Source organism: Podarcis vaucheri (genome assembly GCF_965113315.1).
Source record: "Podarcis vaucheri genome assembly, chromosome: Z".
Taxonomy (NCBI): Eukaryota; Metazoa; Chordata; class Lepidosauria; order Squamata; family Lacertidae; genus Podarcis; species Podarcis vaucheri.
In genome coordinates, this window is record NC_138758.1 from 48,229,329 (window position 1) to 48,253,857 (window position 24,529).

At 42.3% G+C, this 24,529-nt stretch overlaps 1 protein-coding gene across 6 annotated transcripts in view; it reads left to right on the plus strand.

Moving 5' to 3' along the window:
- EEIG1 (estrogen-induced osteoclastogenesis regulator 1) overlaps positions 1–24,529 on the plus strand; it is a 52,627-nt gene that overhangs the window by 24,967 nt on the left and 3,131 nt on the right. For 4 of the 6 annotated variants that reach the window (XM_082208963.1, XM_082208967.1, XM_082208964.1 and 1 more), the window contains exons 3-10: positions 6,919–7,039; positions 8,376–8,405; positions 14,123–14,239; positions 14,838–14,884; positions 19,339–19,514; positions 20,985–21,089; positions 21,729–21,918; positions 23,109–23,230. In XM_082208963.1, coding sequence (XP_082065089.1) covers positions 6,919–7,039; positions 8,376–8,405; positions 14,123–14,239; positions 14,838–14,884; positions 19,339–19,514; positions 20,985–21,089; positions 21,729–21,918; positions 23,109–23,230 — 908 coding nt within the window. The remainder of the gene's footprint in view (positions 1–6,918; positions 7,040–8,375; positions 8,406–14,122; positions 14,240–14,837; positions 14,885–19,338; positions 19,515–20,984; positions 21,090–21,728; positions 21,919–23,108; positions 23,231–24,529) is intronic. The other 2 variants (XM_082208966.1, XM_082208968.1) reach the window with 1 other exon arrangement.

Here is a 24,529-nt window from a genome sequence, read left to right on the forward strand (position 1 = left end):
GAGGAGCACATCAGATATTACACATATTGCAAACAAACTGTGAAGAAGCTCTTTCACACAGTTAAATGTATTGCTTCTCTCATGTGGGCAGGGAGTAGGAAGGGAGATCTGACTGATTAGCAGGTAGAAACATGGTGTGGTTTCAAACAAATAGATTGCTTCTCGCGAGGAACAAGGAGCAGGAGGGGAGATTTGGTTGATTTTTCTGGAGAAAGTCGCTTTGGAGAAACAGAACTGCAAACAGTGGCAGAGGCTGGGATGGCATTCCACATTGTTGGTGTTACCATCAAAAAGGTCCTGTCTCTGATATGCCCACTTGCTGCACCTAGAATGGTAAGAGGACAAAACAGTAGATGGTTCTATAGATATCCTAACCCCAGCCTGATGGCTTAAGTAGGAGAGTCATGCCATCATGAGGTCCAGCAATATGCTTTTTACTTCATAGACAAACATGTTTTAGCTGATGGTGCTAATATTAGGAAAGCCTTTCACTAGGATGAAAGTGTCCAGCAAAGGTGCCCATTGTTGGATTACATTAAGTAGGGTTGCCATATTTTGAAGAGCAAAAAAGAGGACACATTTACCGATTTCTACTTTTAACTATGAATCACTATGACTACTCTCATTTTACATTCCCTTGAAAAGGTAGATGTGTCCTGGAAAAAGAGGACATTTGGCAACCCTATTAAGAAGCTGGCTAAACTCTTCTACTTAACCAAGTTGCATAGTAAGGAAGTTAGTACTAACTTGAAAAACAGCTGCTGCTACTATTTTTTCTTAACTTTTTTTACAATGGGACATAAGAGATTTGCTGGATCAGAACAAAGGCCTATCTAGTCCAGCATCCTGTTCTCACAGTAGCCAACCAGAGGTCCATGGGAAGCCCACAAGCCAGACTTAAGCACAGCAGCACTCTCCACACCTTAGATTCCCAGCAACTGCTACTCAGAGGCATACAGCCTCCAATACTGGATTTTTAGGATTGGCTGGGGGAATGACTTTTTATCAGATAGGTTGGCTTGTCCTACTGATTAAGAACAGGTAGCGTGACACGGCCTTGGTGCTTAACTGGGGCATCCTCAAACAAAATGGTGAGCCAACATGCCACACAGAGCCATCTGTTGCAATAGCACAAGAGGATTAGTGCTGCTTTTGAGGGTTTGACCCAGATTTATATCTTAGTGATAAAACTTTTAATCAAGCAGATATCGCAAAAGCACAATGACCCCTGAAAATGAGAAGTAAACAAAGCTATTGATCTGAATAAATGCTAGCTTTTATGCTGTGGGAAAGCTGCCATTTCTGCTGCTATACTTTTTTCTCTTTCCCCCATAGTCTTTCACTGCAACCTGAGATCCCTTTTTGTACCTAGTGCTGAGGATGAAATGTGAAATACGTGTGTGTCACATATGTATATTCAGCAGAATGTAAGTTGAGTTGTTAATGCGCATAATGATTGGCCATGTGCACATTCACCTGGTCTCATATACCGTGTGCACTTAATCTATCCACTAAGAGGGAATTGTGCACTTTTCTCGGTCAGTATACATAATGTCCAACAGACTTTGGGGAATGTGCATATTTCATCTGAATTGTGTATACAGTGGTGCCTCACAAGACGAAATTAATTCGTTCCGCGAATTTTTTCGTCTAGCGAATTTTTCCTCTTCCCATAGGTTTCCCATAGGAATGCATTGAAAATCAATTAATGCGTTCCTATGGTCAAAAAAAAGTCCAAACAAAGCCAAATTTGGTACAACAAGAGTTTATTAAGTGCTCTTTAAAGTCACACATACTGTAAAGAGCATTTCAAAATTCAAACCCATAATTTTTTTAAAAAAACAGCAGAGTGGCCCAATGGTCACAGAAAATCATAAAAATGCAGGGGAAAAACACAAGCTTCCAGATTCTTGCAAACCCCTCCCCAACTGTTCCCCCAGCCACCCAGCACACAGAAATTCAAATCCAGATTTTTTTAAAAAAAACAGCAGAGTGGCCCAATGGTCACAGAAAATCATAAAAATGCAGGAAAAAAACACACAAGCTTCCAGATTCTTGCAAACCCCTTCCCAACACCAAGTCCTTGAATTCCAAACACCCCAACCCAAAATCCAACCCCCCCCAAAAAAGTTTTAAAAGCTTAACTTACCAAATGGCTGCAAAAGAAGTTTTTGAAAAGCTTCAAAAATCACCAAAGTCTTTAAAAACCTCAAAAAAGGCTACTATGTACACTGCGTTCTATGAGTTGCTCCTCGAAGTCAAGTCACAACTGTATTAACGGTGTTAAGAAAAAGTAAACAAACTTGCAAGACGTTTTCGTCTTGCGAAGCAAGCCCATAGGGAAAATCGTCTTGCGAAGCAGCTCAAAAACGGAAAACCCTTTCGTCTAGCGTGTTTTCTGTCTTGCGAGGCATTCGTCTTGCGGGGCACCACTGTATTCTCTGGCCATGCATAATCTCTAATAGGCCTTGGGGAATATGCATATGTGAACTGCATTTTGTACAATCTCCTGTCAGTTTTTTTCCTTCGTTATACCATACATCCTGGATAAATTTGAGGAACTTGGAAAAAGTTTGTTCTGCCCCATTACTTAAGGATCTGTAAATGGGGATGCCTAAATCTGACCTTTGTGTGTCATTAAAATACTTGGGCTTTTCCACTTCTGTTTTTCAGCGTAATTCTTAAGGAAGTACTTGCACAAAATTAGCTGTCCTGGAAACTGGATCTGTATGTAACTGCAGGAACTTAAAAAAAGCAAAAATGGCATTTTCTTTCTAAGAATATATGAACATTTAGTGTCAATAAGTAAAATGGAACCATGATAATAGCCTTGTATTTAAGCACCAGCCTGGTAGCCTGAGGCAGAAAGTTGCCTTCAGGCAAGTGAATGGTGCTAGAAGAGAGACAGAATACTTTGGCCTTCCTCTGTGCCCCTCATAGAAATTTCCAGGGTGCAGTGGTAGGTTTTTGGATATTTTACTTCTTTTCTGAAGGATAAGAATATGAATGAAATGTAAATATTTTGGCCTGGCAGAAATATAATAATAATAATAATAATAATAATAATAATAATAATAATAATAATAATGATGATGATGATGTTTGCTTCTGGAGGTATTAATGATATTAGATAGACACTTGCAAGCCCAGTGATGATCTGGCACTAATGGCCAGTCATTGGTCTAATCCAGTGTTTTTCAACCACTAGTGTGCCGCGAGATGTTGCCTGGTGTGCCACGAGATGTTGCCTGGAGGGAGTCGGGCAGCGAGAGGCGGGGCGGCGGCGGCGAGGAGAGGCCGCCCAGCGCGGGGCTCTCGCCGTCTGCCTGCCTGGCTGCCTGCGAGCTTGGCAGGCAGCGCCTCCGTCCGCAGCGCCCGCCTCGCGACTCTCATTCCCTGCCCCTGCCAAAGCTCACCCAGCCAAGCCGCGCTCTCCTTCCTGCCTCGCTTTGCTTCCTCCTCCCCCCCCACCCCCAAAGCTTGGAGGTTCCCCGGCAAGGGGGAGGGAAAAAAATTGAAACTTACACTTTCGTGCGTCCCTCCTGGCGTGACGCTGCGCGCTGACGTCACGGGGCTGTAATGGTGGTGTGCCTTGAGATTTTTTTCATCAAACAAGTGTGCCTTTGCCCAAAAAAGGTTGGGAAACACTGGTCTAATCTATTCCCACCCCAGCTCTCACTCACAGGACATTGTTTTCAAATTGGTTGCATCTATTTCTGGCATCTGATTTAGGGTGAAGCTGGGGTTGCCCTGTAATCTTGATTGGGAAATGTTGTTACTTTCCTCTTGTCTTCATGCTTTGCTTCTGGCACCTTGTTGGCTTCATTCTGTGTGCATGCTCCCTCTCTAATTGTACCCTTTGTGATTATACACACATTTTTCTTGGTCTCATCCAGGCCAGCTATTAAATTATGCTCCCTGTAATTTCCTTCACTTTAAAGACTTAAGCTGAGCAGGCAGAAAATATACCCTCCATAACCCAAGCTTTATTAAAGTTTATTTCTAGAATTCTACTGCAGCACACCTCCCACCAACAATAATATATAGGGAATGTATTAGAGTGACGCAGACTTTTGACACACATTACAGCAATGTTCAGGTTATCCCATAATTTAGCTCTTCTTCCCCCTCCCTTATTTAACCTCTCAACAACCATATGAGGCTGACAGACTGTGGCCGGTCCATAGTCACCCAGGGAGCTTTGTGGCTAAGTGGGAGTTCAAACCTGAGTCTATGGTCCGAATCAGTAACGCCAAAAAATCACAAGGAAGGCCTTACTGAATGGCTGATACTGTTTACCGCCATTTTGTAACCTTTCTTTTTTTTTAAAAAAAAAAAAAAAGTCCTAATAAAGGTATTGTACTGTGTTGGCCTTGGGATGATCTGCTGACTGTAATAAATGGATAATGATGACAACGACAATAATAAATGTGTGTGGGCTAGTATGTCATTTTGTGAGCTTGTTACTTTTCCATGTGTATTCGCAAACCTAAAGAGTCCCTTTAGCCATAATCAAATGTTGGAAAGCAAAGAACAAGCAGTGGATAAAGCTCCCTCTTCCTACCAGCCTACAACTTGATTCTGTTTCTGTTCACTTGCATTGTGCCTAAGGGTAAAAAGGGATGAGGGAGAGACAGCCACATTTAATTATTGGTGGGGAGAGAGAGTTGCATTTAATTATTGAAGCACAATCTTATCTAATGTCTTCTTGGTACTATCTCCCCCACTCCACTCCTTTTTCTTCTGTGCTTGAAAATTGCTATCCGGTGGTAGCTAGAGAAGTATTCCACTAATCTCAGTGATGTTATTTTTTTCCTTCTTCTTATCCCCTCCAAATTACACTTTGAACTTTTAATTGTCTTCAGAGCTGTGGGCAGGCCCACAAATTGATCAGACAAGCCTCCCTGACTCATCAAAGTACACCCTCTCATTCAGAGGGAAACTCACACTGTCTGCCTTGTACACATTCACAGTTGTGCTTATTCTCACTGAAAAGGGAGCTGGCCAATTCTACCTATTTTCCCACTACCCTTGATGGTTTACCCCAGAGAAGAAATGAAAACCTGAACCTTTTCACTGCAACACAGCCCCCTCCTCCCAGTCTATTGCCAGCCTTAATGTTTCTGTTGGTTTGCCAAAAAGCCAAGGTCTGCACCGGCCAGGTTGTTCTTCTTATCTGTTTCTGCCTGAGCCATTTATTTTGTCAAGTGTCCTGTCACCAGGGCCATTTCCCACATTTCCCCCCTGTAAAACATGCATTTCTGGTTTGGGCTGATGGAGGCAACAGGCCAGTAAAAAAGAGAATCGCCAAACTGGGCCAAAAGGCAGCGTAAATTCAGCTGAAAGTAGGGCACTGTTCTCCATGTGTTCATTTGAGACTTGGGATTGCAGTGGTACCTTGTGTTAAGTACTTAATTCGTTCCGGAGGTCCGTTCTTAACCTGAAACTGTTCTTAACCTGAAGCACCACTTTAGCTAATGGGGCCTCCTGCTGCCGTTGCGCCGCCGGAGCACGATTTCTGTTCTCATCCTGAAGCAAAGTTCTTAACCCGAGGTACTATTTCTGGGTTAGCGTATGTAACCCAAGGTACCACTGTATTAAACATTTATTATACCACTGAGGAAAACAGTATGTCTGGGGTGGGCAAACTTGTTTTCTGTCAAAACACAACATTCACCTTTTTAGGGGGCAGGGATTGTAAGCAGGGCCAAAACTGAGGGTGTGTGACCCTACCCTTTTTCCTCCATCTCTTCCCTGCTGGATACTTCTAATTTTTCTTAAATCAAATTTGTTTCTTTCTCCCCCCATTCCCAACTTGTCTTTGAGGTTTAGATGTTGAGTTTGATTCCTCTTTGTATTATTATTATTATTGACCTGTCCTTCACTGTAATGTCCCAGGGCAGGTTATAGCAGTTACAATGCAAACCGCTTCCTGATTTCTCCTACTCCATTTCTTCTCCCCCCCTCCAATTAAATTAAATTTACTTCGTTTTAATTTAATTTGCTGCTCATTTACTCTAAGCTGCTTCACAAAGTATCCTACCCTTTTATATTCTGCACTTGTGTAGTATCTTGGGGCAAATGATTGAGTTATTTAATGTTGATTGTTTTATTACTAGTTACATTTTAATCCGTCCTTCCTTTGAGGACCTCAGAGCAATATACATGACAGATGCCCCCCACCCTCCTTTATCTTCACAATGACGCTGTGATGATAGCTAAAAGAGGGTGATTGATACCAGAGTAACTAGTTGTGTAAAAATGGCTTTCCCAGGGTGTGGTATGGGGTTCAATGTTATGCTGACTGTTAAGGAATACAAAATCAGGGTGTGTAGGATAACCACTACACCTGCTTTTCACTCTCTAAAGCAGGGTGATATGTGGACAGTGAAGGTATGTGTTAGATAGTGGATCTAATAGCTAAACAAATTTCTTCATGCAACTTACTGATATCACTACCTTCGATCAGGGCTGCCAACTTTAATAAAATATTGGCGGGGATGAGTAAGTCTTGCCCTACATAATTGATTACATGATGCAGTGCACGGACACCACTTGAATGGCAATGCACATCAACATTGGGGGGCCCCGGCCCCCTCAAATGTTTTATTGGGGTGGTGAAGAGCCCTCATCCCCTAGGAATTGGCTCCTATGCCTGTGATAGAAAAGTGGAGTGAGTGAATGTGTGTGTGTACTTAAACCCCCCCATACAAGCAGGGATCAAGAGCTGAAGGTAGAGGGCAAATTTGGGCTCATTGACTACAGTTGAAGGGATCCTGCAGGAGAAGATTACAATGGGTAACAGGTAATGTTTTCTCTCTTTTTCTGGGTTTGAAGTCTACAGCCAAGATAGCTTAGTTCTGGAATCTGTTCAAAGTGGTTTGAATTCAACATTGCCTCTTTTTGTTTTCTTTATAGAGAAGAAGTTCAGGAGAACTGTGTTCACTGGAAGAAGAAATTTACCTTTGTCTGTAAAATGAGTGCCAATCCTGCCACTGGCCTCCTGGACCCCTGCATCTGCCGTGTGTCTGTCCGCAAGGTGAGTATCCCGCATTGACTCTACCCCTGTTTGGTTTATGACCTAGAACTATGGCTTTAAGTGGGGAATACAGTCTCCAGCAATAGTTCCTTTTTTAAATAGTTTTTGTAGTTGTTGTTCTCTCTGTTTAGCTAAGAATATGATTTCACTCTATCACCACCCCCAGCTTTCCCCTGAACTGTATGAACCTATATGTATAAAAACCCAAATTCCCCTGAGTTTCCCCCACAATTGTAACTTGCTTACCAACCCCACTCCTTGTACAGAAGGCCACAAACTGCTATTTTTGGCAGAATTTTTGGATAAAATGCATTATTTCTTGGGTTCCTACTCCTGAAGGGAGGATGTAGAGAATGCATTGGAACTACATTGGCTCCCTATTCATTACCATGCCCAATTCAAGGTCCTGGTGCTTGCTTTTAAAAGTCTTAAATGGCTTGGGGCTCAAATATCTACAGGAGCACCTCCTATGCAGTAAGGTCATCGGAGAGGGTCTTTCTCTGTGTGCAGTTTTTAGAAGTACATCAAGTATGTGGAAAAGAAAGAGCTGCTCCTGTGGTGGTTCTCTGACTCTGGAATGCCCTCCTAGTGTAGGTAGGTCTGGTGCTGAGACTGTATTTTGTTTTTTGATCCCAGTTTAAAACCTTTTTATTTTCCCATGAATTTTAGATAATGGTATAGTAGCAGGCTTGTACCTGGCATTGCTCAGGAATTCTAAGGAACAAAAACAGTGCAGTTTTGAAAGGTTGTCTGCCATCTTGGACGTCTAATTGCATCCAACCATAGATGAAAACTTGCTCCTTTATCTCAGAAACCATAATACAGAATTTGGCTATGATATCTTAAGGAGTATCCAAATGCATAGCAAGCAGGCAAACAACTTTCCAATATATTTAGCAGATTTAGTTAGTCTAAAGGTTTTATTCGTTTTACATTTTTTTGTGTGTCGGTTGGTTTTATAATGTCTTTTAGATAAAAGGTTTATACATTTTTAAAGTAAATACAGTATAATAAAACCAGGTAACTTAGAGGTGTCTGATTAACACCCCCACCCCACAAACACACGTAATGCATGTCAGTCCAAAGTGGCTGCTGCTTGACTAGCCCTAAATGTACCTCATTTTTAACAGAGAAGCTAATGCACCCAATTTAAAGAGCTAGGAAAGCAGCAATTGTTTCAAGCAGTGGGTGAATGGTTAGTACTGCGTATTCCTTTCATTGCACTGAAAGGTATTTTCACCATGTACAGTCACTACACTCAGGCAAGGAGAGGGATGCCTTTGCTATAATTACTGTAATGAAACTCTTCTGTCCTCTTTTTGTTTTCTCATTACAGGAACTGAAGGGAGGGAAAACTTATTCCAAGGTAAGATGGATTATGAGCAGTGAAAAACCAAACTTTACATCATCTCTTTGTAATTGTAGAATAATGAGCTTTTGAGCATACAAAACACTTTGAATGCATTCTTTTCAATCTTTACAGCAGCCCTGTAAGGTAGTTTAGTATTATCCCCTTAATGCAGATGGGGAACTGAACCAGGGAGAGGATGGCCAATGATGCTGTCTTACAGAGTCTGGCAAAATAGTTCTGGGAAACTCAGAGATGTGGGTGTACTTTGTACCTGGGAATGGGTAGCCCCCTAAATTACACTTTCTGACAGAGTTGGCTTGTGTCTCCCTCTGTTTTCAGCTGTTGCACCTGTTGGTTCCTGGTGGATATCAGCTCTCCTTTACCTGTTGTTGTCTTTCTTTTAAGATAATGACACCACATTCTTACTGCCTATAGAGAAAAAAGGACACTTTCTGTCAGTGGGTTGCCCTGCAGTTCTAGGACTCTGTAATTTCTGCTGTTTAAAACACTTAAAATAATGGAAGACTTGGCTCCATTGGGCTTAGGAAGCTGGTGTGAATGACCCACCCATGCATCTTGGGTGTCATTTCAGAGGCTGACTAGTGTTTTGGGGGTTGGGGCCATGAACCATCTCTACCAGAAAGTGTTATTTAGCGACCACATTCTATGCAAACAAAAACATCCAAGGAGTGTGTGAAGCAACACCAGTGAGGGGTAAGGCCTGGGGTGATGATGTGTGGCTGGGGAAGATCTCAAGAGCCAGATAGAGAGGCCTGGAGGGTCACATTTGGCACCTGGGCCTGAGGTTCCTCATCTTTGATTCATTAGGTATGCCCCTTTTTAGTGTCTGGCTTTTAAGCTGGGTTCATGTACTGTTCAAAAGCCAGGCTCCCAAGATCTCCGTACTCAGTTAAATTATTTCTTTGGGAGAGATCTGATGGATGTGCTGATGTAGAGAAAACACTAGGTTCTGAACCGGATGGTAGAGTTGGCTATGGAATGAAAATTAAGGAAGCTGTACTGAAAGGTTATATCTGAACATCCTTTTGTTAAAAACATTGCCCTTCCTCTAGCAGCTTTTGGCTGTCTTCAGTTATCTATTTGCTCTCAGGAATCCATTTCCTGGGAAAAGTTTAGACCTCAGCATGTATGACACATAGCATTGGTGGCTACTGGGTTAGGAACCCACAGCATCTTTTCTTGGGTCTTCTTTGCAGCCAGCAAGAGCCCCACATTTCTCTGCTATGTGTTAATACAGCCTTCACTAACCTGCTGCCCTCCAGATATTTTGGACTACAATTGCCACTAGCCCTAGTAGGAGGGCACCAGGTTGCCAAAGGCTGCATTCATGCATAGTGGAGAATTGAAGACTTTTCCATGACGGAGGGGTTCTCCCTCTTTGTATTTCAGTCTGGGAAGCACTCACTAGAATGAATTAAGAATGGATAAGTGACTTTAAAAGGGAGAAGCGGGGTATGCTGAAAAAATAGGTCACCATTTCCCTGAATCAAAACATCTGAAGGAATCCTCTTGTTCCTTCAGGCTTCCAAGCTGTTGACTAATGTGAGAAGGGTGTGGTGAGATTTGCCATCTGGGAAATGCCACCCATAATGACAAAGTCATGTGACTTTTTATAGCAGGAGTAAGCAGTGGGTGTGTGGTCATGTTAAAACAGAAAATGAAATGCACAAGTGGAAGAATGTATTGGGGCAAGTTCTGGAAAACTAGCTTGTCACGTTTTGGAGATGTCTTTGCCTTTGAGAAGGGTGCACAGGTCTATGATGTGTAAAAGCAGGACACCTGGTTGACCACTGAGAATTCAAATGTTCTGTAGCTGCTTTCTGAAGTACCCTATTGCTAGTGCCATAACTCATAACTAGGGCAATGAAGGTCTCATGGGTACCTGGCTGAGTCTGTTGTGTTTTCATGAGCCTTTAATAGAAGCTTAAGATCAGATCACAATTTGAACTGCTATTATCTACCCATTTTGCTTTTAGTCTAGGGATGGATAACTTGTGGGCCTCCTGATGATGTTGAACTCCAACTCTTATGACTCCCAACGTTGCATTGGGTGCATGATCGTATTCCTAACATGGTTTTTTTCTCTGATGATGAATGGAATTTAAACATCACCGTGAGATTGAAGATTGAAAAGGGAAGTGGGGAGACTCACAGAAGCCTTTGCAAGTTTCCTCCTTCTTTCCTTCTAAGTCCCCATCTTGCTCCATTCTTAGAAGGCAGCATTTTGTAAGCAAAGGCAGAGCCTTGGAGAAGTCATCTCCATTGCTTTTGCTAGCAAAATCACCTTTCTTTCTCCACAGAAAGGAGAAAGAAAGGAGCATAGGCAGCAGATTCAATCTTAGAGTGCCAGGCAAAAGCACACTTTGAAGCAAGCTCCCTCCTGTTCTCAAGACTACTTCAAAGGCTACTTTGCAGCTTTAAGACAGACTCCAAGCTCTGGCCTTTGGAAGTCTCCCTGTATTCCTCTTTTAAACCTCCAACATTGGATTTAAAAGGGAAGTGTAGAAAGAATTGCAAAACTATGTGAGGGATTTTGACAGGTGGGCAGCCCTGCTCACTTGGCAATCAAATGACATCATAATGATGCCATGTGAGTGCCAGGTCAGTGGCCACACTCACATGCCAAATTTGGCCCACAAGGGTGAGCCTAATAATAATAATAATAATAATAATAATAATTTTATTATTTATACCCCGCCCATCTGGCTGAGTCTCCCCAGCCACTCTAGGCCAGGAGCTAAAAAGGTTCCCCACCAAGGCATGTTGAGGACACACTGGGTGGAAATGTTTTTAAACAATTTTAAGTGAAAGAAACTCAGAAGATGTATCATCTTCTGTGAAAACAAACTCACAGGATTGTTAAAGGCTAATTCAGTGCATGTCTGCTCCCATTTCTTTTACCATCATTTGGTCATGGAAATGTTTCCCTCTCAAAAGATACCATAGAGTTTTTTGTCCTATCCCACATTTTCCAAGATGAAAGCTTGGGAACATGAAAGATCAGGCAAGAGGTAACCAGTATTGTGTAACTGCTAAGAGCACCTCATGTCTACAGACTTACAAATATAAATTACATTGTTATGATTTCTCCACAGAAAATCCTGGGAATTGTATTTCAGTGAAGGTACCAATAATTAACCCTAGCTCCCCTCTCAGAATATGAGAGGGGTGACAGGATGATTGGTTTAGCAGTTTAAGTCTCTGTTGCCTAAGAGTGTGAACAGTGAGTTGAGGAAGTCCTCAGTTCAGATGGCACCTCAGTTGCAAACTCACTAGATGAGTGTAAACAAGCCACCTCCTTCTTTCTACTTCTGTGTCACACCTCAGCAAATACTGACCTCCTTAACTGATACTTACATCTATTTTAAGGAAAAGCAACCAAGGCAACATGCATCCTAACATAACATATGCTAACAGCTTTGAACATCCTTGAAATGTTCGATGTCGATACTTGCTTGTTTACTAGCTGGTATGGTGGAGTATCTGAGTGACCATAGAACAGGCATGTCCAACTTCAAGGAGGCTTTGATCTACTATCCAGTATCAAAAATTGGCAGTGATGTACCACACTCTCCCCTTGTCATTCTTCAACTTAAACATATTATATTTGGCTGAGCTTATGATAAAAATAATAACAAATGATAATCGCTTCCATAAAATCTGAAAAGTTCATCATAAAGCAATATATTTTTAAAAATACATGCTTCGTATACTTGTAATAACGTAAGAAAATAACATTGAGGACAGGGTCCTACATAATCAGAACATGATGCATGGATTGTTGTTCACAAAAGCTCATGTCATAATAAATGTGTTAAGTCTTTAAAGTACCCCAAGGACTCTTGCTGTTTTTCAAATGAGTCAGGCACATGTCAGCCACAGCGGTTTCCCCAATAGTTTGAAACAGAAATTGGGTAAACTCAACTGCAGAGTTGACAGCCTTCATGCACCACCTTAAGAACTGGGTGAAACCTGTAGAAGCCCTTTCCCTTGGATCCAACCCACCCATTCCTTTTGAGTAAACCTAAACCAGCCCTTTCTCTCTCTGAGGAGCCAGTGCGCAGGGCTTCCCTCCCTCCCTCCCTCCCTCTATACACACACACACACACAAAACAACACATCCTCTGCTGCTGCAAACTACTAGCGCAGAAGGGGTGTTGTTGTAGATAAAGGCCGGCTGTTTTAGAGCAGGGAGGAGGGGGGACACGCTGCACACCCTGTAGGATTTTTGTTTCCCCATCAATGCATTCCAGAATTTCTCTCCCCCTGCCCTTCAGTTTTGTTCTGTCCAATCCTCTTGTACGTCTTCTCGGAAGTAAATATCTCAATGTGGGCGGGATGGCAGCAGCCAGGAAGGGTCCCCCCTCCCTCTCACGTGTTTACTTGGGAGTAAGCCTCACTGTGGTCTCTCGCACGTGCACGCTCTCTCTCTGGACCCAAACCAGCCCTTTCTCTTGAGGAGCCAGGGCGCAGGGCTTCTCTCTCTCTCTCTCTCTCTCTCTCTCTCTTGCTCAGCCTCTCCATCTGCGTAGACCTCCTCCCGCCTTGCACTTGCTCGCTTCTCCTTGAGAGAGAGAGAGAGAGGGAGAGAGAGAGAGAGAGAGAGAGAGAGAGAAGCCCTCAGAGACAGAAAGAGCTGGTTTGGGTCCAGAGAGAGAGAGGGAGATTGACAGATTGACCAGAATCACTCCCGTGATCGACGCATTGGACATGGCTGCCATAGAACTAGTTACTGAAGCGGTGTCAGATACAAGAAAGCTGGGAGCTTCCACCATTACACCTTAGCCACGTGTTGTATGTTTGGGTCCAAAACAAAGTTGTCCTACCCCTTACATCCTGTTAAAAGTGGCAACACCTCCAGTATGATTGTACTGTGGTACCAATACTAAAATTTGCAAGCAGTTACTGTGATTTGTCCCATATGGTGGGGGAAAGGGAAAGGGAGGAGAAAGCCTGCCTTCAGAATTCTTCTTTATCAGGCGATGGAAACCCTAAACAAATTATGTTTGACGCTAAATATATCCTATAATGAGCTAAAATGCTGCTTAAGTAAAATACCTAAACAGTTTTGGTTCTAAGCTCTTCATTAGAAAATGTTATAACTTGATGTCAGTTGGACATCTCATACTCTAGTGGCAAGTTCCTCCACTTCACCATATGGCTTGCTGTACAAGAGCATTTCTAACCCATTCCTCAGAATTTTAAAATAAGTCTGAAGTCTTGTTTCCGTGCAATCTCCCAGTCTTGTTTCTTAGGAACTGTGCACTGATTTTCATCTACAGCAATATCCTTTCATCTCTTGGAGAGCTTGCTGCAGTGCATTCTGGGGTGGCATAATACAAAGAGTGTTTTATTATGTTGGGGTGTGTGTGTGTGTGTGTGTGTGTGTGTGTTTTTCCACATCACTGACCCTAGTGCCTTCTATGTCCTTGATTATGCAATGACTCCAGGCGGGTTAACGCTGTCCTTGCCAGAACAGCAGTTGTTTCTTCCACCCTTTCTGTAAATGTTTTCTGAACAAAATTTTTCTGGAAGTTTCCTCCAGGTGAGGAACAGGGCATGTTCCAAAATGGGATTTGGATACCGCAAATTCTGGTCCTGTCCCACTTGGTGCTTTTCTTTTTTCTTTTTTCCTGTGTAGTGCAGTTTGTGTGCGCATGTGTGTGCATCCACATGGAGTTTTGCTGATCTTGATGCTGTTGCCTTTACAGCTGGGTTTTGCTGATCTGAATCTAGCAGAATTTGCAGGCTCCGGGTTCACTGTCAGATGCTGCTTGCTGGAGGGATATGACACCAAGAATACTCGGCAGGATAATTCCATATTGAAGGTAAATGCTAAGAAATTCCATGGACCAGGTGCTGTTTCTGAATTTCAGCCTAAATGTGTATATATTTAAAATCCTTTTCTCTACACCACCCCCTCCCCAACCTCTTATTTCTTCCGGTTCTGGTGTGTCTTGGCAGTAGGGTGCTGAAAGGAGGAACTTGAAGCTGCTGGTTCCCTACCCAACGGGAAAAAACAGTTTCCCATATAGGATGTGGAGAACTACATGATCAGCAAAAATATATATCCACACACATTGCCTAGTGCTATGCTGTCATCGCTTTTAGAGGCAATTTTAGTTCCTTTAGACTTGGTTCAGACGCAAAGGGAAACCATGGCTTCCTGCTATGGTAACAAACCGCAACAAGCCAAGGACTTGCAAGCTCACCCTTCCCTTTCCCTTATTATGGCCAGAAAGAGATGGAAAGCCTCTGCTTCCATTTAAAAAGGGAAAAGAATAAAAACCCCGACGACAGTTCCCAATAACTTCTAAACCCAGAACTCTGGTTGGTTTAAAACTATGGTTTATTGGTTTTTGTTTTATGAATTACCAGGGTGGTCTACATACATATTTTCAAGACTTTCATTTCAATCTTCCTCAGGTAACGATTGGCATGTCCCTGCTCTCTGGAGATCCTTGCTTCAAAACGTGAGTGGTTTTGTTTTGTTTTGTTTTGTTTTGTTTTGTTTTGTTTTGTTTTACCATTATTTTGTCAGCAAAGGGACTTGAGTAAAACAGGCAGAGTTCAGAGAGAAAATTATGTCTGCTGTTGTGCTTTCACACACTTCTACGCTAGAAGGAGATGATTAGGAGCCGTGTGCAAAGCCCAGGATTGCCATACCTTTGCCTGCTTCCCTCTGACTTCTGAGCAGGGTGTGTGGCTTGGAATGTAATTCTGAGTGTTTGCCTGTTGGAGGTCACCTCTCTACAGGGTGACATTCAACAGTGGCTATAGTAAAGCTGTTTGCTGGAGAGAACTGCTGGCTGCTGCCATGGGGCAGTCAAGAGAGTATTGATTCATTCAGTTTATTAATTCATTTGATTTATACCCCCACCCTTCCCCCCAGAGGAGTCCAGGATTCCAGTGCTTCTTTCACCAGTAACAAAATCATCACTATCACTTGCATTCATCACTTACTGCCTAAAATGTCTCAGAGTGACTTGCATGTATAAAAGCCTCCATAATTCTAAAATAGAAAACAAATCAAAAAGATAAAATAATATTCTTGACTAAAAGTGCTTATCCTGCTGTAACATAAAAAGGACAAATTCCACCCCACCCTACTAAAAGATGAACACCAATACAGGCAAATTACACCCCAATTAAGAGTCAAATGCCTGAGTGAATGGGAATATCTTCACCCAGGGTCTAAAGGTTGATCGTGATGGCACCCAGCGCAACTCTTTGAGGAGTGCATTCTACAGACAGGGAGGCACCACTGAAAAGATCTCACCCCTTTTGAAAGATAATGGCCTACCAAAATTATCTCAAGAGAAGAGATCAATCTTGAATTGTAAAATAACACAACAGGAAATCGAGGATGCCATTCAGAATATGCAATTAGGCAAATCTCCGGGCCCCGATGGACTTACCTCCAAATACTACAGGACTTTAAAAGACTATTTGATGCAACCATTAATGGAGGTTTGCAACCAGATTATGGGGGGAGGGAGGGCACCAGATACGTGGAAAGAAGCATTCATCACATTGATACCTAAAGTGGAAACTGAAAAGACTCAACTTAAGAACTATCGCCCCATCTCACTCCTAAATGTGGATTACAAAATATTTGCGGATGTCTTGGCTAACAGATTTAAAAAGGTATTAAATGCAGTAATCCATAAGGACCAAGCAGGCTTTCTCCCAGGTAGACATTTGTATGATAATACCAGGAACATTATCGATATTTTGGAACTCTTACAAACAAATATTAACACCAAAGCGGTGTTAATTTTTATTGACGCGGAGAAGGCCTTTGACAACATTTCTTGGAAATTTATGAAGAAAAACTTGGAAGGGATGGGAGTGGGAAGGGGGTTTGAGAATGGAATAGAGGCAATCTATTCTGAACAAAAAGCTAAGTTGATAGTGAACAATGTGGTGACTGAAGAACTTCATATTGAAAAAGGAACACGCCAGGGGTGCCCCCTATCCCCTCTGTTGTTTATTTCAGTCCTGGAGGTTTTGCTGAAAATGATAAGGGAGGATCGGCAGGTACAAGGAATACGGGTCGGAGCGAAACAATATAAACTGAAAGCATTTGCAGATGACTTAGTTTTAACACTACAGGAGCCAGAATCTAGCACAAAAAGAGTTTTGGAATTGATTCAGAAATTTGGTCGGGTGGCGGGTTTTAAGTTGAATAAACAAAAGACTAAGGTGTTAGGGAAAAACTTGACGGTTACTGAAACAGAGGGGTTTCAGAGGGAAACAGAACTAAACATTGTTAAAAAAGTGAAATACCTGGGGGTCAATCTGTCCTCCAAGAACTTGAATTTATTTAAAGACAATTATGAAAAATGTTGGTCAGAAGTTAAAAAAGATCTAGAAATCTGGTCAAGATTGAAACTATCCTTGTTAGGCCGAATTGCAGCTATAAAAATGAACGTTTTGCCAAAAATGTTGTTTTTGTTTCAGGCTTTGCAGATCGTGGACAGAGTGGATTGTTTTGGAAAGTGGCAGAAGGATATTTCTAAATTTGTCTGGCAGGGCAAAAAGCCCCGAATAAAGTTTAAAATATTAACTGATGCAAAGGAGAGAGGGGGGTTTGCCCTGCCGGACTTAAGGTTATATTATGAAGCTGCGGCCTTCTGCTGGATGAAAGATTGGATTTTATTGGAAAATACTGATGTCCTAGATCTGGAAGGCTTTAACAATTCGTTAGGTTGGCATGCGTATTTGTGGTATGACAAGGGGAAAACACATGGAATGTTTAAAAACCATATTGTCAGAAAAGCAATATTTATGGTCTGGAAAAAATACAAAGACTTATTGGAAAGTAAAACTCCGAGGTGGATTTCACCAATAGAGGCCAAAGCTCGGAAAACATCCAATATGGAGGCATATTGGCCGAAATATTGGGAAATAATAGAAAACATTGGAGGTAATTGGAGGTTGCAGAGCTTTGAAAAATTAAAGGATAAGGTGCAAAATTGGTTACATTATGCCCAAATTAATGAGGTTTTTAAGCAAGACAAAAAAATAGGATTCCAGGTGGAAAAATCGAAACTTAAGACAGAGTTGTTAGAACCAAAGACCAAGGTAATTTCGAGAATGTACAACTTGCTGCTTAAATGGAACACTCAGGATGAAATAGTTAAAACAGCCATGATAAAATGGGCTCAAGACATTGGTTACAATATCATGTCAGAAGACTGGGAAAAGTTATGGACCACCGGTATGAAGTTTACGGCATGTAATGCCTTGAAAGAAAACATTATGAAAATGGTATACAGGTGGTACATGACCCCAGTCAAACTCGCTAAGATATACCATTTGTCTGATAATAAATGTTGGAAATGCAAGGAGGCTGAAGGGACATTCTTTCACCTCTGGTGGACGTGCCCAAGACTGAAGGCCTTTTGGGAAATGATCTATAATGAGTTAAAGAAGGTGTTTAAGTACACCTTTCCCAAGAAACCAGAGGCCTTCCTTCTGGGCATTGTCGGCCAGAAGGTGTTAAAAAAGGATAGAACTTTCTTTATGTATGCTACAACTGCAGCAAGAATTCTTATCGCCAAGTATTGGAAGACCCAAGATTTGCCCACACTGGAGGAGTGGCAGACGCAACTGATGAACTACATGGAACTGGCTGAGATGACTGCAAGAATCCGGGACCTGGGAGAAGAGGCAATGGAGGAGGATTGGAAAAAATTCAAAGACTATTTGCAAAAGTATTATAAGTTGTATGAAACATAAGATGTCGTATGATTTAGAACGTTAGCCCCAGCAATGAAGTTTAATTATTTAGGAAATTGTTAACATTCGGGAAAGAACCAAAGTTTAAATGGGTTAAATGATATCAGGCTATATTTTTAGAGTAAACGGAGAACAAGAGATTTAAACTTAAATTGCAATTGAAAATATAAAGAAAAACACGAAATAAGGGTATAATTTGCTGATGACTTTATTATCAAGAATGCACTATGCGGGAGACGTGGGGAAGTCCAATGGAAATTTGAAATAAGTTATTGAAATGGATGTTATTTTCTGTTCTTTTTTCTTTTCTTTTCTTTTATTCTGTCTTTTCTTATTTGTAATTTGGAAAAATGTAATAAAAATTATTATAAAAAAAAAAATGAAAAGATCTCACCCTTGTGTGGCTGCCTCAGAGAGAACACACATTTCTGTCAGCATTTCTGTCAGTGCTGTGCCTGTGTGTTGTTGCTGGCTGGTTTAAGAGCCCCTGCACGGCATGTGCGGGGGCTGCTGACTTTGGAGATGGCTGCTAGCCAGTCAACAACCACTTATTCACAAGGTACTCCTGCTTCAACAGCTACTGTTAAAGGATATATTTTCTGTTGTTGCCTCACAACAGGTAGTTTCTCTTCCTGAGAACCACTTGGTCAAATCATTGCTGCTTACAGACACTATGTAATAACCATTTTAAAGTGCCTGTCACATGGTTCCCTGTTGTCCTCCTTCATTAGGTTGATGGGAGAAGGGAAGTAAAATGCAATTATGTCTCAAGACTATCAGGTGGTTTCTGTTTGCTGTGGAAGATGTCTTAATGCTGTACAGTATACTCAAAATGGAGCCCTCATTGCCACATCGGAGCCCTCTGTTTACTTGCTAAAATATTTCACTCTCAGCTTGCTAGTGTTTTACTTCATATCATATTGCGTACTTCACTTACACAGCTGTTACAGAATTTTTTTCAAGGACATACCAGCAAGGACCTCAGCTTCTCATGAGCAACTCTTTCTCCCTCCCTTCTTTCTGTTATGTTGTTATTTACAACCTGCTTGTCTCTTTCGTTCCTTGTAATGCAGCAAAGCAAAATGATCAGTGCTAACGTTCCCTGGCTGACTGACTACTGCTAATGTTCCTAGATCGCTGTGTGCATCTTGTTAAACTCTCTGTGTGTGTTTCCTTTTTGTAGGCCTCCGTCCACAGCCAAATCAATTACTATACCAGGCCAGGACTCTACCCTGCAGTTGACCTGTAAAGGGGAGGGGACGACCAGCAGTAGCACAACTCCCACCAGTAGCACATCTGCCACCATTGGTTCAGTCCGTCAGAACAAGCCCAGACCCACCATTCTTGGTTCAGGTACAGGTAATATATGTTTTCTGTAGTACATTTGCTATATCTCCACCACATTCTGAATTAGCATCAAGCTTGCTGTTCTTTGGGTTTAAGTGCTTCAGCTCTTTTATGCAAATAGTATCTTTTTTCTATTTGCAGCATTCCTCTTTTTCTGCACAAGTTTATTTATTATTTATTAACCACTGTTCTCCACTTGGTTCTCTCCTCGTGCCAGACTATTTTGTCTGAGCCTAGAACAGCTCCCCTACCTTTCAGCAAACACAGGAAGCCACTTTATACCAAATTGGTCTATTGGTCCAACATGGTCAGTGTTGTCTATACTGACTGTTAATCTCTCACCAGGGTTTCAGAAAGGCAGGGAGTCTTTCCCAGTCCCATCTGGGGATGCCTGCGATTGTATCTGAGACCTCCTATAGGCAGAACATGTGCTCTACCACTACCCTTCCATTTTTAGACTTGTTCTGGAGGTCTGTTCTTAACCTGAAGCTGTTCTTAACCTGAGGTACCACTTTAGCTAATGGGGCCTCCCGCTGCCGCTGTCGCGTGATTTCTGTTCTCATCCTGAAGCAAAGTTCTTAACCCAAGGTACTATTTCTGGGTTAGCGGAGTCTGTAACCTGAAGTGTCTGTAACATGAGGTACTACTGTATCTTTTCCCTTTCCACTTGGGCAATTGCCAGTCTGCACCATGTGCTAACATTGAATAGTTCAACGATGTGCCTGCTCTGTTGCATGAGAGAGGTCTTAAAATAGGAAGCACAAAAGGGGAGCAAAGGCAAAAAAAATCCACCGTTGGAATGCAGTGTGCTGACTTCCTGATGGTTGTGCTGAGCTTTTTAAAAATGGAATCCTTTGCAGCAGGGGAAGGAAACGGGATACAGTGGGTGGACTTGTTTTTAACCTGCTCCATGGACCAACTTTGACATCAAAATCCTTTGGGATTATTATTATTATTATTATTACTACTACTACTACTACTACTACATTGGGGAACAATTCCAAAGACACTTGCTCTCAGTAGTGACGAGGAACTCCCTAGTGCAGTCAGTACCAGGCAAGTCTTTACCTGCCTCACATCTGATGCCACGTACGTATGTCAAGTGTTGGGCTGGCGGCTGTGGTTTGTGACCACTACCAGGCCCAATTGGAGCCAAGGGGCTAGAATTTCCCCACCACTGCTGTACAGAATCACACCTCACCCAGTAAACTTGAAGGGTCAGACCCGTTCAATAATTGGCTGGTCTCTCAGGAGGGGGGTGGGGCAGTCCAAGGGAATGCCTCATGCTATCGTTGTGGGAAGTTGTTTGGCAGTTCCAGAGCTGTTGCTCCTCTTGCACAGATAATATTGACATTTGATGGCATGGCTTCCTCACTACATGCCAGTTGAAACAAATCCTGTGGAACTTTTCTAGAGAAAGAGAAACCACATAGCTGACATCTCCCAGCATATTTCCATGTCCTTGTCTCCTTTCCTTATCAGGTGCAACAGAAGAACCAGACCAGAACCTGTCAAGTCCTGATGAAGTATTCCATTCCGGACACTCACGGAATTCAAGCTACGCCAGCCAGCAATCCAAAATCTCTGGTAACTTTGCTTGTTGCATAGCTTGCCAGGGAAATGCAAAGTACAATGCAGTTGTTCCTTGCTGCACTTAATTTTGCTTAATTCTACCTTTGCTGCAGTTGCAGAACTCTAGAAAGCATAAAATTATTTGGTACAATGCTTTAAAAAAACAAACGAAGCACAATACATCTCTCTTCGGTGGGGCAGAGCTCTGTGTTACTGTCCAAGAGCCAGTATGTAGTAGTAAGAGGGTTGGAGTATGACCTGGAAGGCCTGGTTCTAGTCCCAAATTAGCTGTGAAGCTCACTGCGTGACTGTCCTTGAATCTTCCTGCCACACTTGCTGCACCAGTGTAACGCGCCACACCCTTTGAGAACCACTGATTCAGACAATACATTCTTCGCAAACCAGGAAGCCTCCAAATATTTTGGACTCTGATTCTCATCGGAGACTTGCAGTCCAAAAATCTAGAGGGCACCCGGTTGGTGAAGACTGGTGTTGACAATACATGAAGGATATACTTGGAGCGAGAATTGTCCTTTTTATAAGCAGATTAAAGCTTTCCTTGTTTGTGGAGCAAACTGCATGCAAACCCTTGTGCCTGGTGGCTGTGGTGTGGAAAAGTGGGTTGCTTGTAGTACCTAATACATCTGTTCACAGGCTACAGCACCGAGCATTCACGATCCTCCAGCTTGTCTGACCTGACCCACCGCCGCAACACATCCACCAGCAGTAGCGCCTCAGGAGGACTTAGCATGACAGTGGAGTGCCCAGAGGGTGAGCGGGAGCACAAGCCGGAGAAACCACCTCGCCCACCAAGACCAAACCTTCTGTTGGACAGATCATCCAGGTGAGAAACTGTTGGTTGGTTGGTTGGTTGGTTGGTGTAATGGAGGAGTGGGGAACTTTTGATTCTCCTGATACTGCTGGGCTACAACTCCTATCTTCCCTGATCATTGGCCAAAGTCATCTAAAGTGCTGGAGGTTTCCCATCACTGGTGCAATGGGAGAAAATTCATTTGTGTCTCTTGGAGCACATATGAAGCTTCTTTATCCCAAATTAAGACCATGGATCCCCAAGACGCTTTAATTCAATGGTATGGAAATCTATGGCCCTTCAGGTGGTGTTGAACTTCAGCTCCCATCAGCCCCAACCAACAAGTGGCCAAACACGCTGGGAGTTCTGGTCCAGCAACATCAAGTGGGCTACATGTTCAACCACCACTAGTTAAACTGGACATGATGGAGTCTATGCTTGGGATCTTACTCCTTCAAAGTATTTGTTACTTCACTGAGTTAATGGCGTTTCTCAGTACTCTGGGGATATTTCTCCTTTTTCTGAAAAAGAATTCAGGTTCTTCTAGCTTTGGGCTGCCTGCTGCAATGAACAGTGTTTCCAGACCTGCACAGTGAAATCCTGGTGGCCAGATATATTATATTTATTTCTGCCCCTCTCCCCACTGGCCAGCTTTGGCAAGTGGGCAGGACAACTGGCTTGTCAATCATTTGGTGCCGGGTGATTGACACATGCCAAGTCCCTTGCATAGTTCTTCCTAAGCACCCAACAACCAGGTGATTGTCTCATGCTTGGGAGTGGCTATGCAATTCACCTTTCACTGTGCCTACAATATGCAGTGCCTGCAAATACCCTTCTGGTTCAGCTTTGCCTACCTTACATCTGAAGTCACATATGACATCAGGTGTAGTGCAGGTGGGCATGACTTGTCCTCCCTGCGGAAGGATCATTGTTTCCTGCTTGGCAGGGGGTTGGACTCGATGGCCCTTGTGGTCTCTTCCAACTCTATGATTCTATGATTCTAAAATTGTCTTACGGGCCAAATGGGCAGTTTAGCCTATGGATAGTTTGTAGTTTTCTGCAGTAGGTTAAAATTTTCAAAGTGATGCTTAAATATGTGGGACATAAATTCTTGGATATAAAAGCAGAACTTCATGTTCTCCCTTCCAGGCAGAAATGGAGGTTTTCATTATCAGGATAGCCTCCTTCACTTCTCTCTGTTTTTTCCATATTCTATTCCTAAGGAGAAAAAAGGACTCTGTGGAGAGCCATCCCACCTGGGTGGACGACACCCGGATCGATGCAGATGACATAGTGGAGAAAATCATGCAGAGTCAGGACTTCACGGATGTCAGCAACACTGAAGGTGAGTTTACTAGTTAGTATTTACTAGAGTCTGTTCCCGTGGTCTTCAGGTTTGTTTTCTGTAAGGCTTTGCCTCCTACACAGAGGGGGGAAAGTAGAAGAAGAAGAAGAAGAAGAGTTTGGATTTGATATCCCGCCTTTCACTCCCTTTAAGGAGTCTCAAAGCGGCTAACAATCTCCTTTCCCTTCCTCCCCCACAACAAACACTCTGTGAGGTGAGTGGGGCTGAGAGACTTCACAGAAGTGTGACTGGCCCAAGGTCACCCAGCAGCTGCAGGTGGAGGAGCGGAGACGCGAACCCGGTTAACCAGATTACGTGACTACCGCTCTTAACCACTGCACCACACTGGCTCCCTTATTTGATCCCTTGCTAAATTTGCCCTCTGACGAAGAAATGACCAATTTTAATAGTAGGATTATTGTAGCGCATACAAGATTCTGACTGTTGTTGTTGCATACATAAATAAGTTTATCATCTTTTGGGAGGTTTCTGACCCTATTATCTCTAAAAGGAAAGCGTCAGGTTTTGGGGGAATTACCAGTTTAAACATTTTTTTCTTTTCATTGTGTATCATTTCCCAGAAACGTTTGGCTTTTTCACATGTTGATCACATATGAAAAAATGTTCCCTCATTATGTTGACATTTCCAGCGTTTGTTTTGATACCATCTTGTACATCTCTGCCAATTTGTCTGGGGTTAGATACCATCTGTATATCATTTTCATATAGTTTTCCTTTAATGCATAACAGGAGTAAATTTCAGATTTACTCTCCACAGTTTTCCCCATGAAGACATATTAATATTATGCCCTAAATCTTTGACCCATTGTATCATGACTGATTTAACCAGTTCATCTTTTGCTTCCCATTCCAATAACAGTTTATACTTTTTTGAGATCAGTTTTACTTTAACCTCTAACAGTTTGATTTCAAATTCTGACCTTTGTTATGTAAAACCATTCTACATATCTTTTTAAAATATTTCGTTTACTTGACAATACTGAAACCAATCATATCCATTGTTGGATCTCTTAATGTTTTTTTAAGTTTACAAACAGCTTCAGGGAAAAAACTTAATATATCTCTATAAGCTCTCCATTTTGCCCCCATATTTGTTTTCTTTTGTGCACATGCCTCTATGGGGGATAGCCGCAATGGCGCTTTTCTTTTCAATAGGTTTTTATACACTCTATATAGACAGCTTCTTATAATACATTTAAAAATTCTCTGTGGACTTTTACCTTCTCATACCACATATATGCATGCCATCCAAACCTTATATCCTTCCAGATCTAGCAA